We start from the raw sequence: 16804 nt of genomic DNA on the forward strand, positions 1-16804 counted from the left end.
GGGTTCAAATTTGGCATCATCACTTTTCAGACATGACCTTGGGCAAGTCGATTTCTCTGAACTGTTTTTTTTTCACTTACGATATGGAAATAATACTTGCCTCACAAGAGTGGAATTCGATGAGGTAATGTGTGTAGAAAGTGCGTGGCAAACGGTGCCTTTTAAGGAGTGGCAGTGGGGTCCGGTGGAAAGGGCCAGGTCTCAGGAGTCAAGGCGCCCCAGCATTGTGCTCTGGCCCCACCCTGGGCTCACTGGATGTCTTTGAAAGAGTTACTCAACCTCCGATCTGCTCCGCTCCCACTGTGTCAAATGAACTGACACCACCTGCCTTGTTGCCTGTTGTGAAATGAGGATCACACACACGCCACCTTCTATCAGATGACAGGAGGCAGCGAGGGTGGTTCCTGGGGGTGGGTGTGGAAGGCTGCCTGGCCTTGAATCCCAGCTCAGCCACTCAGGGGCTTTGTGACCTGGGGAAGGCTCCTCAACCTCTCGGGGCAGGTCTCCAGTGGAACGTGAAGGGCAACGCCTTCCCATGGGGCTGTGGTGAGCTGAGACCCTCAGAACAGTGCCAGGTACCTGGGAGGTGCCTCCTGAGCCTAGGCAGGTCCTGCTCAACTTATCCAGGGCTTTTGGCCTTTGCAGGATGTTCACTCCACGAGCTTCAGTCTCCACTGACACCAGTTGCTGGTTTTGTCCCCTCCATGTGCCTGTGACAGCCCCCAGGGTCTGGGGTCCTTCAGAGGCCACGGGCCCCTCTCCTCCCTCGGTCTCGGCAGCCTTCCCAAGGCAGTCCTTGGGTGGGCCCCTGGAGAACGCAGGTAGTTCTAATAGGAACAGGGTGAGCCTCTGAGAATAGAGCAATACCAGTCCCACGGCATCCCTGGGGCCAAGGGTAGGGTGTCAGGATCCCCCTGCCGCCAAGCACCCAATTCACAGGAAGCTGGGGCCTCATCCAGGCAACCGAGCCCTAATGACAGCTTGGCCCTAGGAGCGAGGCAGATGGAAGGCTTTCTTGACTGGCAAGCCTGGCTCCCCTGGCACACTCCTCTATGGCCAACGGGAGCTGGGGGACAAGAGGGGGTATCTGGTTCCAAGGCCCAGAAGTTCCTGCAGGTACCCGTGGGAAGGATAGCCTGATCCCCACAGGGCCAGACACCTGCTGGGGCAGCCAGGAGCCTGTCAGTTGGGGAGGCCTCAGAAGGGTCAAGGGGATCAGCTGTGGGAGCCCAGGTTTCAGAGGCAACCACGTCTGGATAGAAACCCCAGCTTTGCATCCCATGAGCCTCAGTGTCTTCATCGGGGTAATGGGGACAACAGCCTCTTGCCTTAGGAGGGCACGAGGACTGGCACGTGGCATCCTTAGAATAGCAGCCACTGCTGACAAGCATGTTAGTGAACAGGAAGGGCTGGCTGGAGAGTGTTGTGGAGTTAGGGGAGGATGCGGGGACAGTGGACAAGCCCCCCTGGGAAAGGGTCACAAGTGCTCTGAGCCCACACAGATGCGACATTGCAGATGGTGCAGACCCTTGCTTTATTTGTCTGACTTGTTCACAGTTCAGCCCCCTGCTCAGAAAACCAACGGGCCAGCTAAGGAGCGAAGGAGACACCTTGAGACTTCCAGAGTCGAGGTTCTCCAGGGCTCTCCAGCCCATCAATCATTTTCTGCCCCTCTGCCTGGGAGGCAAAGTGGTAGGCAGCTCCCTGGGGGGTGGGGATGGGCGACTAGAGGGGATTTCAGTGTGGGACCCAGGGTCTGCTCTTCACAGTAGGAGGTGGAAGGGATGACTAAGTTCTTTATCACAGACCTACAAAAAATGAGATAATTAGATATTACTCCCACTAGTTTGGGCTTTTTTTTCTTTTTACAAAACAGCAGCAGGAAAGAGAAATGTAGGTGGCAGATGAGCCAGGCACGAGGCTTCAGATTGGAAGGGACCAGAGATGAGGACCAAGGTGTGGCTGCCTGACCAGGAACACTGTGGGCTGGCCCGGGCTCTCACCACGCATCCTGGGAGAAATGCCATAGGCCTTAGAGGGAGGGATGAAAGGCGTGTGGGAGTGAAGACAGCGGTCCCCGGATCAGCAGCAGCACCATGCTCTGACGGCCCCTGGGCAGTCCACCAGCTCGGAAGCACTCAGGGCTGGAGTCTGGGCTCTAAGCATGGGCCCTAGGAGCCAGACAGGAGGGAGGCGGCAGGAAGGGCTGGTGTGGAAGGGCTGAGTTCTATTGGGGTCCCATGTGGGCAAGGGAACTAGGACTTGTCCCTGCTTGTCAGCCAATCAGCTTCTTCAGGAAGGCCTCCAACTGATCTTCATCCTTGATGCCCACAAACTTATCCACCACGTCCCCATTCTTCATGGCCAGCACAGTGGGCACTGCCGACACCTGCGTGGAGAGAGAGGACAAGGGGGTCCAAGTGAATTGGGAGTGAACACTTCTCAACTACCACTCCCGAGCCTTTGTGGGGAAGGCTGGTGGCTTATCCAGGGCACTGACTTCCCAAAGCCATGGGCAGGCCTAGAGGAATGTGGCTCTTCCCTCGGTGCAGGGGTACTGCAGGGCCCGGGGGCCACCCGCTGAAGAAACTTCTTCCACTGCAGGCTCCCAACAGTACCCTTCCTCCCTTAACCACAAGACTGACTCACTGGCCCAGTGGTTTTGCTGGAATGACAGGAGAGATGAAAATAACCCTTGCAGCTGCAGGCCAGGGCTGGGGGCAGGGAGGAGCTCAGGGGAAGCCTGGCCTGGGAGGAGACAGAAGCTGGGGGACAGTTCGAGTCCTGGCTTTGCACTCACTAGTAAGAGGGCCTTGGCCAGGTCACAGCACCTTCCTGAGCCTCGGTGTACTTTTCCATAAAATGAGGGTAATGTCTACCTTCAAGGTTTGGGATGAACATTAAAGATTCAAGTATAGGCTGGGCACAGTGGCTTACATCTATAATCCCAGCCCTCTGGGAGACTGAGGCTGGAGGATTGCTTGAGTTCAAGAGTTCCAGACTAGCTTGGGCAATATAGTGAGACCTTTTGTTTACTAAACCCCCCCAAAATATTAGCCAGGCATGGTGGTACATGCCTGTACTCCCATACTCGGGAGGCTGAGGCAGGAGGATCGCTTGAGCCTGGGAGACTGAGGCTGCAGTCAGCTGTGATTGTGCCACTGCACTCCAGCCTGGGTGACAGAGTGAGACCCTGCCTCAAAAAAAAAAAAAAAGAAAGATTTGAGTATAAAGCAGAGCTCAGGCTGGGCGTGGTGGCTCACACCTGTAATCCCAGCATTTTGGGAGGCCAAGGCAGGCAGATCATTTGAGGTCAGGAGTTCGAGACCAGCCTGGCCAACATGGTGAAACCCTGTCTCTACTAAAAATACAAAAATTAGTCGGGCATGGTGGCGGGCGCCTGTAATCCCACTACTTGGGAGGCTGAGGTGACAGAATTGCTTGAACCTGGGAGGTGGAGGCTGGAGTCAGTGGAGATTGCACCACTGCACTCCAGCCTGGGTGACAGAGTGAGACTCCATCTCATAAATAAATAAATAAATAAAGCAGAGCTCAGGTTCTGGCTGATGCAATCCGGCTCCTACCAGCCAGGTGAGCTGGGGCATGCCCCTCAGTAACTAAGCCTCAGTGTTCTCAGATGCAGGAGGGAGATACTAATGGCACTTCCATTAGAGGGCATGAAAGCTGAATGAAATAATGCAAGTAAAGGCTCAGCACAGTGCCCAGCAAATAAGCTTAGGAACCTGGCATTGTGACTGGCATACAGTGGGCATTCATAAAACAGTGGCTACAGAGGGCACGAGGAAAAGTCCAACACAGGCCCCACGAGAGCACGTTAGCTTGCTGCCGTGATGAGTGACAGGGTCCAGAAACTCAGGGACTTCTACTGGACAGCATGAGAGGAGAGGCTTGGCCATACACAACTTGACGCTTATTAGCGGGTTGCAGGCAGATGGCAAGGGCGACATTCTTGGTCTGTGAAGCATTTACTCAGTTCCCTCAGGGACCTGCATAGGTTACGTGGAACACAGATGAGGCTGTGGCCCACCAGACTGGCATCGTGAGGTCTCTGCTACCTGGGATCCCTGCCTGGCATTCGTGGGCATTTGAGAAAACCATTTAAACAGAACAAGATAGGCTGGTCGCTGTGGCTCATGCCTGTAATCCTAGCACTTTGGGAAGCCGAAGCGGGCAGATCACTTGAGGTCAGGAGTTCGAGACCAGCCTGACCAACATGGTGAAACCCCGTCTCTACTAAAAATACAAAAATTAGCCGGGCGTGGTGGCACATGCCTATAGTCCTAGCTACTCGGGAGGCTGAGGCGGGAGAATCACTTGAACCCGGGAGGCGGAGGTTGCACTGAGCTGAGATTGTGCCACTGCACTCCAGCCTGGGCGACAAAGCAAGACTCCGTCCCACTGCCCCCCAAAAATAAATACATAAAAATAAACAGAACAAGATAAACACAGACTTTTCTTACACATAAATTAAACTACAAGTAAGAGCAGAGATTCACACAAACATACCAGGTCTTCACATATCCCAGTGCTGCCCTGCCATGGCCCATCTTGGAAGCCGGTAAGATTTAGAATGTTCAAAAACCGTGCACGTGGTAGTTAGGAAAGGCATGCAGGCCAGACCATCCCGCCATCACCCACTAACTTTACGTGGCAGGCCCTGCACCCCACTCCTCATGGACACTTTGGGGACAAACACAGCAGGTCAGAGGACACAGTCCTTGTCCTTGTTAGTGCCTCAGTCCCCTTCAAAGGCTGTCCCTGGGCTGACGTGGGTGGCAAACCCTGTCTCCAGGCAGAGCAGGGCCCGAAAGAGTTTACTCCAGGAGGCTCCAGCACCTGAAGCCACCAGGGCCTTCCCAGGCATTCTTTGGTGCCCTCTAGTGGTCTGCAAAGGCAGCTGGAGCGCCTCAAAGCCAGAGCCTCTTGGCAGAAGCACAGAGCTCAGCCACCGGCTCCCACTTGCACACTGTCCTATTCCTTTAATTAAAATAAATGCTTTATGCCATTATATAAGAAGTGGCCTAACTTTTTTCATGGCAGGACTCTAAGTTCACTGAAGAGGCTCAGAAAGTGGACTCAGTGTTCCTTAAGAACTCCAGATAGGGACAAGCACAGTGGCTCACACCTGTAATCCCAAGCACTTTGGGAGGCCAAGGCAGGAGGCCAAGGCAGAATGGTGGACACCGGCTATGACACATTTGTCCAAACCCACAGAAGGCACAACACCAAGAGTGATCCCCAATGTAAACTTTTGGCTTTGGGGGATAATGATGTCCATGTAGGTTCATAAGTTGTGACAAATGGACCACCCTGGTATGGGCTGTTGATAGTGTGGGAGGCTGGGCATGAGGGAGGACAGGGGACTTATGGGAAGTCTCTGCACCTTCCCCTTCCTCTCAATTTTGCCATGAACCTAAAACTGCCCTAAAAACATAAAATCCTCAAAAAGAACAACAACAAAAAATGAGATCAGTGACTGCTGGGGGGTTAAAGGGGTGAGGGGCAGGAAGGAGAGGTGAACTGCTGGAAAACAGGGGAACCGAGGGCGGTGGAACGGTTCTGTATGGTGCTGGAATGGTGGACACATGCCATTATACATTTATCCATGAACTTTCTCACTGGCAAGCAGTCTGTGCTGAGAGCAGCAGCTGAGACACAGCCTTCCAAAGAGCAGTTCCTCCCCCACAGAAAGTCAGTCCGGGGCCTTCAGAACCAGAAAGTCAGTCCGGGGCCTTCAGAACATTGGCTTCTCTCCATGTTGGCTCAGGACACCCAGCCTTGGCATCACCTGGGAGCTTGTTAGAAATGCAGTCTTGGCGGCTGGGCGCGGGGGCTCATGCCTGTAATGCCAGCACTCCGGGAGGCCGAGGTGGGTGAATCACTTGAGGTCAGGAGTTTGAGAACAACCTGGTCAACATGGTGAAACCCCATCTCTACTAAAAATACAAAAATTAGGCCAGGCATGGTGGCTCACGCCCACAATCCTAGCACTTTGGGAGGCCGAGGTGGGCTGATCACCTGATGTCAGGAGTTCGAGACCAGCCTGGCAAACATAGTAAAACCTTGTCTCTATTAAAATTACAAAAATTAGCTGGGCGTGGTTGCGGGCACCTATAATCCCAGCTACTCGGGAGGCTGAGGCAGGAGAACTGCTTGAACCTGAGAAGCGGAGGTTGCAGTGAACCGAGATCGTGCCATTGCACTCCAGCCTGGGCGACAGAGCAAGACTCCATCTCAAAAAAGAAAAAGGACTTTAGGCCTTAAAGAAAGCCATCATGGGGGGCGCTGTAGTTCTCTCAGAGGAAACTTCTTCCTCAGGCTCTCTTCAGAAAGAAAAGAGGAAGGAAGGAAAGAAGGGAGGGAGGGAGAGAGGGAGGGGGTCAGGAAGAACCCTGGCTGGAGCTTCCTAAATCCTGCAATGATGTCACACCAGGATTTGGCTAAACAACACGGCTGAGACCAAGGGATGTGGGCCCAGCAGCCTTGAGGCCTTTCTGTGTGACAGCGCAGTCCCCAGGCAGTGGACGGGGTGGGAGCGGTGGGTGGCGGGGAGATTGAGAGGATTCCACAGGAGGCATCTCCCTCACTTCCCAGGCTTCACTGCAGGCCTTCAGTGCCCACTCCCACAACAGCCTCCCGGGGACGGTCCTCAGCATTCCCGCCACCCCAAGAGACATTGGGGCAGGGCCTGTGGGCTTCTTTGCATCTGCAATAGTTGCCATAGTCCCTGCACATGGCTGGCCCTCAGGGGCTGTCTGCGGAAGAGTTATGAATACATTGGCTGAGGCTGAAGCTGTGGTGTCTGGCAGAGCCAGGAGGCCTGAGACATCTGAAGCCCATGCATGACCTGTGGGAGGCCCTAGGAGCCCCAGCCAGGGCTCTCACCCGAGGCATAGCCAGACAGGGGAAAGCCAGGGGTGTCCAAATGGGCAGACAGATGCCTCCCTCCCTGAGCAATCAGTGGCCAAAGTTTTTGAAAAAGTGACTCACCCCTCCCCCAGCCCCTGTAAACAGCCCTCAGTTACTAACTCACAAGGCAGGCCTGTTCCAGTGGCCATCGCGTTTGTCTGCCTGGTCTCCATCTCTCCTGCTTCTGGTCATCGCAGATTGATATTCCTTTGGGTAATTACTCCCCACTCCCTGCGTAGCTCAAGGGGCGGCCAGCCTGTTCTCACCCCACTCCCAACCACCCATTTCCTGCCACAGGGGACTGGTTCAGGGATGGGTGCCTCTATTTGAGCTAGTCTAGTAGGAGTGAAACCTGGACTTGTAAACTCTGAGGAAGAAAGAGGCCTCTTTCATTCACTTGTTACCTGGAAGAGGAAGGAGGGAAGGGTGAAGGCTCACTCCGGCCAGGTTAAGATATTTCAAGAAAATCAGAAATCCAGATTTTCACATGAAATCTGAGTTTCAAATATCAACATCTGGTTCCTGTTACTTTAAAATACTTCGAGTGCCAGACTAAAAGTGTCTGTGAGCCAGGTTGGGCCCAGAGGCTGCCAGGAGCGCCCTCGGCTCTGTAACAGCGCTACCTTCAGCATGGCTATCCAGAGACCCTCCCAATCCAGCTATAGTCTGCTTTCCCCAGCTCCGTACTCAGCCCTTCACTCTGGTCACCCAGACAAAGTGGGCCTCTCCCCTTTCTCCAGTGCAGTGGTCTCCAAGGCCCAGAGGTAGCCCCCACCCCAGACACCTCCAGGCAGCTGGCTCCTGCTGGTCTGTAAGCAACCCAGGCTCATCAGACCTCAGAGCTTTTGCTTTGCCTGAATGGTTTTTCCAAAGACCCACATGCTTCAGTCACTCCCTTCCTGTTTTTGCTCAAAGGTCAGCTTCTCAGGGAGATCTACCCTAGCCCACCCTTTAAAAAAGAAACCTGCCGGGTGCGGTGGCTCACGCCTGGAATCCCAGCACTTTGGGAGGCCAAGGCAGGCGGATCACCTGAGGTCAGGAGATCAAGACCAGCCTGGCTAACATGGTGAAACCTTGTTTCTACTAAAAATACAAAAAATGAGCCGGGCGTGGTGGCGCGTGCCTGTAATCCCAGCTACTCCGGAGGCTGGGACAGGAGAATTGCTTGAACCCGGGAGGCAGAGGTTGCAGTGAGCCGAGATTGTGCCATTGCACTCCAGCTTGGGCAACAAGAGCGAAACTCCATCTCGAAAAAACAGAAACCCTGCCTCATACGCAGTACTCCCATCCTCTCTTCCTGATGTATTTTTCTCCATTGAACTTACTATCTAAAACATGGGTCAGCAAACTATAGTTCACAGGCCCGATACAGCCTACTGCTTGTTTTTGTAAATAAAGTTTTATTGTAACACAGCCACGCCCGTTTGTTTGTATAGTGTCTATGGCTGCTTTCAGCTACGAGCACAGCTGAATGGTTGTAGCAGCGACCACTGCCCTGCAAGGCCTCAAATATCAACTGGTCCTTTAGAGAAAAAGTTTGCTGACCCTTGATTTAAAATACTAGAATGTAAACTCAATGAAGGCAGAGATTTTGTCAGTTTTGTTCATTGCCTTATCCTCAACACCAAGTAACAGTACCTGGCACTCAAGGGACTCTCAAATATCTGCAGAATAAACGGACAAACCAACCAACCAAGTGAGACGACCCCATGTCTTTGTGCACGCTGCTTCCTCAGCCCTTCCTCCTTCTCTGCGCATCCTTCATGGCTCGGCTCAGAGGTCCTCTCTAACGTGAAGCATTCCCTGTCCCCTCCAGCTCCCCCACAAGCAAACAGTCCCTTCTTCCTTTATGCGCCTCCTCTTTTAGCACTTCTATATTGAGATGATCTTTCTACCTGCTGTTCTCTCCTGCTAGACTAGGAGAGATCTTGCTTGGAGACAAGATCTCATCTTGTGTCAGAATCACAAATGCTGGCACATCGAGCTCCCAAATGACTGCTCATTGAACATGTGGGTGGACGAATAAAGGAATGTACCAATGTCCGAGACTAAGTGAATGGCCTGGTGTTTTGGGGTCACACGATCTACTTCCTAAAGGTGGTGAAGAGAGACAGGTGGCTCAGAGGATCAAAAGCCACCTCTGCAAAGTGCTCTGAGCTCCTAAAAGCTCTGGAAAAACCGGCTGGGAGTGGTGGCTCATGCCTGTAATCCCAGCACTTTGGGAGGCCAAGGTGGGTGGATCATGAGGTCAGGAGTTCGAGACCAGTCTGGCCAACATGGTGATACCCTGTCTCTACTAAAAATACAAAAAATTAGCCGGGCGTGGTGGCGGGCGCCTGTAGTCCCAGCTACTTCGGAGGCTGAGGCAGGAGAATCGCGTGAACCCGGGAGGCAGAGGTTGCAATGAGCTGAGATCATGCCATTGCACTCTAGCCCAGGTGACAGTGAGAGACTCCGTCTCAAAAAAAAAAAAAAAAAAAAAGCTCTGGAAAAACCAAGACACCTTGCTTACTGGCTACCTGTGCTCCCCAAGATACCCCTGGGCCCGACACCTCCTATACTGGCTGCCCTGTGGCAACTCCCTGTCAATCCGTACCTCATACTCAATGGCGAGGTCTGTGTGGTCATCAATATCCACCTTGGCCATCACCACCTTCCCATGCTGCTTGGCCACCATCTTCTCTAACCTCGGCCCCAGGATCTTGCAGGGTCCACACCACCTCAAAAGGCGAGAAAGGAAGCATCCAGTCAGTCAAAAGAGCGCTCAGCATCCCCTACTGGCTTCCCAGACCTGCATCTTTCCAAGGAATCTTTTGCCCTTATTATCTCTGTTTACCATGTTTAAAAATTAACACACCAAATGGTAATGCCAGGAGATTCTGCACATGGGAAATCTTCACAGATCCCAGACTTCTAAAACACAGGCCTCATCAGAAGACTCTTAAAATAAAAGTGACTCATTTCAGTATATCTCAGATAAATATACTGTCATATAAAAGGATATGGGATTGGAAGTTAAAAGGTTCAAACAGAGGCTCCTCACCAACCAGCCGATTATTCTGCGGCCCTAGTTTCTTTTTTTTTTTTTTTTTTTTTTGAGACGGAGTCTTGCTTTGTCCTCCAGGCTGGAGTGCAGTGGCGCGATCTCGGCTCACTGCAAGCTCTGCCTCCCAGGTTCACGCCATTCTCCTGCCTCAGCCTCCTGAGTAGCTGAAACTACAGGTGCTCGCCACCACGCCCGGCTAATTTTTTGTATTTTTAGTAGAGACGGAGTTTCACCGTGTTAGCCAGGAAGGTCTCGATCTGCTGACCCCGTGATCTGCCCGTCTCGGCCTCCCAAAGTGCTGGGATTACAGGCGCGAGCCACCGCGCCTGGCTTGGGCCCTAGTTTCTTCATCTGAAAAAGAGAGATTATGGCTCTCAAAGCTATTAGGAGACATCAACTAAGGCAACGTGGGTAAACATGCACTGGAAGCTGTGGGGATATTTCAAACACCATGTGGATTCAGAACTAAAAGGAGGGGAACCAATGGCCAGGAGTGTCTACAGCGCGCCAGTCCCTGGCTCACTTTCTCTGCTTTTACCAAACACACCCCTCAACTCTGCAAAGAGAACACACCTTCCAAAGAAACTGAAGCCCATACGAGTTAAGAAACCTGTGCAAGATTAGAGAAGCACAGCTGGGATCGATCACAACCCAAAGCTGTGTTGAAAGTGTTTTCTTTGGCCGGGTGCGGTGACCCACGCCTATAATTCCAGCACTTTGGGAGGTCGAGACAGGCGGATCACCTGAAGTCAGGAGTTCGAGACCAGCCGGGCCAACATGGTAAAACCTCGTCTCTACTAAAAATACAAAAATTAGCCAGGAGTGGTGGTGTGCACCTGTAATCCCAGCTACTAGGAAGGCTGAGGCAGGAGAATCACTTTAACCTGGGAGGCGGAGGTTGAAGTGAGCTGAGATCCTGCCACTGCACTCCAGCCTGGGCGACAGAGACTCTGTCTCAAAAAAAAAAAAAAAAAAAGAAAGTGTTTTATTTCACCCACAGGCTACTCTGATCCCACAGCCCCTGAGTTGACCACTATCACTGCCCTGATCATAGGTATTCCCCTCTTGCTGGGGAAGCTCATCCAGGACAGGCCTGGTGCTGTTATCTCTATGTATGTCGCACCAAGGAAAGTGCCTGGCACTGAATGAACAACTCACACCACCCCACTTCCTTACTGAACAAAATGAGGCATTATTCCATTTATCGTTCATTTCGGAAGCCCTCTCTGGAATGCTCACTACACCAGGAGGCCAAAACAGTTCCACCTTTCACAAACCCCTGGCTGACAACTCCTATTTTATTCTCAGCACTTATTTATTTTTGAGATGGAGTCTCTGTTGCCCAGGCTGGAGTGCAATAGCACGATCTCGGTTCACTGCAACTTCCGCCTCCTGGGTTCAAGCAATTCTCCTGCCTCACCCTCCTGAGCAGCAGGTGTGGTGGTGCACACTGCACCCAGCCAGGCCCGAGGGTTTTAAATGCTGAAAATAGGCCCGGCGTAATGCCTCACACCTCTAATCCTAGCACTTTCGGAGGCCAAGGCAGGAGAGAACCACCTGCGGTCAGGAGTTCGTGAGACCAGCCTGGCCAATATGGCGAAACCCCGTCTCTACTAAAAATACAAAAAAATTATCTGGGTGGTAGTCCCAACTACTTGGGAGGCTGAGGCAGGAAAATTGTTTTAACTCGGGAGGTGGAGGTTGCAGTGAGCTGATCGAGCCACCGCAGTCCAGCCTGGGCGACAGAATGAGACTCCATCTCAAAAAGAAAAAAACCCCTCAGGCCTGGCGCAGTGGTTCATGCCTGTAATCCCAGCACTTTGGGAAGCCGAGGCGGGCGGATCACCTAAGGTCAGAGTTCGAGACCAGCCTGGCCAACATGGTGAAACCCCGTCTCTACTAAAAATAAAAAATTATCCAGGTGTGGTGGCGCATGCCTGTAATCCCAGTTATTCGGGAGGTTGAGACAGGAGAATCGCTTGAACCTGGGAGGCAGAGGTTGCAGTGAGCTGAGATCGCACCATTGCACTCCAATCTGGACGAGAGCAAAACTCCATCTAAAAAAAAACAAAAACAAACCCAGTGTGCAAGACCTTATCTCCTATTACAAGTGAAGAAAGGGTGCACAAGGATATCAAGTGGCCTGCCCAAGGCCACAGGGTGAGTCAGAGAAACAACTGGAAAGCCGGCAAAACAATCTGTCAGAGACCGGACCAGAAGGCCCTTCAATTTCTTTTTCTTTCTTTTTTTTTTTTTTGAGATGGAGTTTCCCTCTGTCACCCAGGCTGGAGTACAATGGCGTGATCTCAGCTCACTGCAACCTCCACCTCCCAGGTTCAAGCAATTCTCCTGCCTCAGCCTCCTGCATAGCTGGGATTACAGGTGCCTGCCACCACGCCCGGCTAATTTTTGTATTTTTGGTAGAGATGGGGTTTCACTATGTTGGGCTGGGCAGGTCTCAAACTCCTGACCTCAGGTAATCCACCTGCCTTGGCCTCCGAAAGTGCTGGGATTACAGGTGTGAGCCACTGCATCCTACCTGAAGGCCCCTGAATTTTTAACTTATGCTGCACTGGTTTCTCCCAGGATGCCTCATTCAGAGGGCTTTGTCCAGCTTTTGTGTAGTTGGGTGTCTAGCCAGGCCCCAAAAGTCTAGAAATGAAAAAAGCCAGGCTAAAAATCAGAAGGCCAGAGGGACTTAAATATCTCTAAAGCAAACTCAGACAGCACTGAAAGGAAACTCCTTCCTATGCCCTGTATGCTTGGGCACTACGGTAGTGGCACTGGTAACTTTTTTTTTTTTTTTTGAGATGGAATTTCACTCTTTTGCCCAGGCTGGAGTGCAATGGTGCGATCTCAGCTCACTACAACCACTGCCTCTTAGATTCAAGTGATTCTCCTGCCTCAGCCTCCCAAGTAGCTGGGATTACAGGCATGCACCACCACGCCCAGCTAACTTTGTATTTTTAATAGAGACAGGGTATCACCATGCTGGCCAGGCTGGTCTCGAACTCCTGACCTCAGGTGATCTGCCCACCTCAGCCTCCCAAAGTGCTGGGATTACAGGCATGAGCCACCGCACCCGGCCGACACTGATAACTTTTTGCCAGCCCTTCTTGCAGTTTTCATGGCAAGATGTTAACATCAGCTTATCTGCAGGGCCAGAACTGGTATACACCAAAAGCAAGGTGACAGTCATATTTTTCCAACTCTGGTCCATGCTGAAGATGACGCTGAGCTTTCTGGGGATTGAGAAGCAGAACATGTGTTTCCCAGCACTAACTGCAGTCAGCTTTGCAGACTGTTCACTTGTCTGTCTTCCACCAGACTGCATTCCCCTTGAGGGCAGGGACTGGGCCTGACCAGTCTGTATATTGAGTCTACATATGAGCAGCATAGAACATGGCCCTGGGACATAGGCATTCAATAAATACTTTAACAAGTAGGACCCTAGTCTTCTGTGGACCCCCCAATACTCACTGTGCGTGGAAATCCACAACCACTGGCGTCTCACTGTTGACCACTCGGTCTTGAAAGTCAGGTCCATCCTGGATATTAAAGGTTGTCAAGGAGATCCTCGTGGTGTATATTGTCCGGGCTGGGTTGGGTGTTACAGTCAGGCCACCAGGACTGCATTGTGGGGTCTGCAGGGCTCTGGAAGTGAAGGGTGGCCATTGACCCTGAGAGGGCTTCCTGGAGATGACAGAGGCCAGGAACCTCCTCAGGAGAAGTCGCTGAGCCATCTGTGAGGGAAAGAGGTAGAAGAATTGGGGTACACAAAAGGAAGTCGACACACTAGAAAAAGAAAGAGATCTGGGGAGTACTCAGGGCTCAGGAAGAGGCAGAGTTGGAAGCAAAATGCAACGAAATAGTATGTAAGATGTGTAGCGTGGAAGTGAGGAAGCAATGAGAATCAAAGGGAAGCAATAGCTAGGCAAACCAGAAGGACAGGAAAACTGGCTTCACAACCAAAAAGAAATCGGGATTTAGATTATAACAGAAGAATGGGAGGAAGAAACCAACAGATTTAATAATGTATGTAAGGACCAAGCACCTTACACACATTATTGGTCTTCCTACAGCAACTTTGAGGAAGTTGCTATTGTACTGCCCACATTGCAAATAAGGGAAGGAATCCGAGGCTCAAGTAAGTGACGTGCCCAAAGTAACCCCGCTATTAAATGACAGCCAACACTGGAACCCAGGGTCGTCTGAAAAGATGAAACGCAACAATTCAAGGAGGAACTAAGAGTGTGAGAGGAACCAAAAACGAAGAGACATGTACTGGAGGGAACCAATAAAGAAGGGACATGTGTGGAGGGAACTGGGAAAAATCGGACGCCACCAGGGACCCCGGCTCTCCGGCGAGCTAGGGCCCCCCGCCCGCCCGGCCCCCAGCCTGCGCACGAACGCGCTCGCGGCATGCCTTAGCCGCGACACCACCTCGAGCCATCCCCACAGGGCTCCTACCTCCCTGCAACGCGAACAGAGGGATGCACAGCCTAGCCCTCCCTGCCTGTCAAGGGCACTCCTGTCGTCACTTCCTCAGGGGGCGGACATGAACGTCACTTCCGGGGACAGGCAGGCGGAAGAGCATCCCGCTCCAATTTTTTTTTTTTTTTTTTTTTTTGAGCCAGAGTCTCGCTCTGTTGCTAGGCTGGGGTGCAGTGGCGCGATCTTGGCTCACTGCAACCTCCGCCTCCCGGGTTCAAGCGATTCTCCTGCCTCAGAACCGGGACTAGAGGCCCGCGCCACCACGCCCAGCTAATTTTTTAATTTTTAGTAGAGACGGGGTTTCGCCATGTTGGCCAGGCTGGTCTGGAACTCCTGAGCTCAAGTGATCCGCCCGCTTCAGCCTCCCAAAGTGCTGGGATTACAGGCGTGAGCCACCTTGCCTGGCCTCCTGTTTATAACTGGCGTCGTCCACTTCCTACAGATGTGACAGGTTCTGTTTCTTCATTTAATAAGTAAAGCTAAGCTCCTCAAAGGCATGGTGCCCTTTATATGTAAAAGAACTCACCCGGGAGTTTAGGGGCCATCCTTTAAGTGGCCCTTGTCTGTGTCCACCTAAAGGAAAACAAATGAAAACTGAGGCGAGCTTAATTTAAGAAGGGAGTTTTTTTGGGTCAAGTTCGAAGACAGCAACTTGGAGCAGAGATTCAGGTTGTCCTGCATATACACTCGGATTAGCAGCAGCTGAAAGAGTGTTTTTAAAAGAACAGGCAGTTTCCAAATTGTTGATCTTTTTTTTTTTTTTTTTATTGAGACAGAGTCTTGCTCTTGTTGCCCAGGCTGGAGTGCAGTGGCACGATCTTGGCTCACTGCAACCTCTGCCTCCTGGGTTCAAGCGATTCTTCTCCCTCCACCTCCCGAGTAGCTGGGGCTACAGGTGTGCCTCACCACGCCTAGCTAATTTTTATATTTTTAGTAGAGATGGAGTTTCACCATGTTGGCTAGGGTGGTCTCGATCTATTGACCTTGTGATCTGCCCACCTCGGCCTCCCAAAGTGCTGGAATTACAGGCGTGAGCCACCACACCCAGCCTTTTTTTTTTTTTTTTCCAACAGAGTCTTGCTCTGTAGCCAGGCTGGAGTGCAGTGGCATGATCTTGGCTCACCACAACCTCCACCTCCCGGGTTCAAGCGATTCTCCTGCCTCAGCCCCCCAAGTAGTTGGGATTACAGGCAAGCACCACCACACCTGGCTAATTTTTTATATTTTTGGTACAGACTGGGTTTCACCATGTTGGCCAGGCTGGTCTTGAACTCCTGACCTTAAGTTATCACTTGCCTTGGCTTCCCAAAGTGCTGGGATAACAGGTGTGAGCCACCACGCCCGGCTGCCCTGCCCATTTTTGTATCTGCTTTTCTGTCTCTAGCACTTTCTTATTCCACAGCTACCCGTCAATCCTATTCAGCACTTCTACAGTATTTTCTAGAGAGCCAGTTTTCCTGCCTAATTCACATTCTGAGTTTTAAAGGAGGACCAGTCCTGTTTGTCCTTATCCCATAGTCAATTCACCCTGATCGGCCTCAGGCTTCTCATCTGAGCAATGGGAAGAATGCCTTTCTCATAGTTGGGCTGAGGGTTGCAGTAGAGACAGAATCCACGTCATTGCTGCCTGATGACTCCTGTAAGGAAAGCCTGTGAGACACATAGAGAAGGCTGAGCTCTCAGCGCGCTACAAAGGGGCTCTCAGCTACATGGTGGCTCCTCTGTCCGGCTACAGCTGAGCTGGCCTGGGTCTGGCTTAGTCACAAGCAAGCTCAGGGCACAGCTGTGAGGCAAAGGGAAGGAAGCCAGGACTGGCAGCCTGGGCTAAGGGTAAAACTTCTACCTCTTACCAATATTTATTGCAGTGTTTTTCAAACTGCAGGATATGGACATCAGTAGGTTTGCAAAATTAATTTAGTGGGTGGTGATCAGCTTTTTAAAAAAACAAACATGAGGCCAGGCGTAGTGGCTCACACCTGTAACCCCAGGACTTTGGGAGGCCAAGGCGGGCAGTTCACTTGAGGTCAGGAGTTCGAGACCAGCCTGGCTAACATGGTGAAACCCCATCTCTACTAAAAATACAAAAAGTAGCCAAGCGTGGTGGTACACGCCTGTAGTCCCAGCTACTTGGGAGGCTGAGGCAGGAGAATTGCCTGAACCCAGGAGGCAGAGGCTGCATTGAGCTGAGATGGTGCCACTGCACTCCAGCCTGGGCTGCAGAGTGAGACTCCACCTAAAAAAAAAAATTAAGGAGAAAGCAGCAGGTGTCACATATTTAAGCATCAGTAAATTATTTGCTGCAGCACCTCATATCCTTATTGGAACAAATGGCTC

The 16804-nt window shown here is 51.8% G+C and overlaps 1 protein-coding gene across 3 annotated transcripts; it reads right to left on the reverse strand.

Annotated features, from left to right (window-relative positions):
* Positions 1-1515: 1515 nt before the first annotated feature.
* On the reverse strand, positions 1516-14546 carry TXN2 (thioredoxin 2). 3 transcript variants are annotated; one of them, XM_055253420.2, is made up of 4 exons: positions 14447-14546; positions 13457-13719; positions 9527-9650; positions 1516-2389 (listed from the first exon to the last, which is right to left on the reverse strand). In XM_055253420.2, exons 2-4 carry the CDS (start codon positions 13717-13719, stop codon positions 2276-2278), a joined length of 501 nt encoding a protein of 166 aa, XP_055109395.1. In that variant the 5' UTR covers positions 14447-14546; the 3' UTR covers positions 1516-2275. The 3 variants fall into 3 exon arrangements, with proteins under 3 accessions (XP_055109395.1, XP_063479883.1, XP_055109394.1); XM_063623813.1 differs by lacking the exon at positions 14447-14546 and adding an exon at positions 14031-14229; XM_055253419.2 differs by lacking the exon at positions 14447-14546 and adding an exon at positions 14137-14226.
* Between the last annotated feature and the right edge of the window lie 2258 nt (positions 14547-16804).

Source organism: Symphalangus syndactylus, chromosome 18 (assembly GCF_028878055.3).
Source record: "Symphalangus syndactylus isolate Jambi chromosome 18, NHGRI_mSymSyn1-v2.1_pri, whole genome shotgun sequence".
Classification (NCBI taxonomy): Eukaryota; Metazoa; Chordata; class Mammalia; order Primates; family Hylobatidae; genus Symphalangus; species Symphalangus syndactylus.

Excerpts from the sequence above, each read along its gene's own strand:
- TXN2 (XM_055253420.2), bottom strand. The coding sequence starts at position 13,719 with ATGGCTCAGCGACTTCTCCTGAGGAGGTTCCTGGCCTCTGTCATCTCC. Across the intron at positions 9,651-13,456 it reads GTTGTGGATTTCCACGCACA|GTGGTGTGGACCCTGCAAGA; the intron begins GTGAGTATTGGG and ends TCGCCTTTTGAG. Across the intron at positions 2,390-9,526 it reads ACCTCGCCATTGAGTATGAG|GTGTCGGCAGTGCCCACTGT; the intron begins GTACGGATTGAC and ends CTCTCCACGCAG.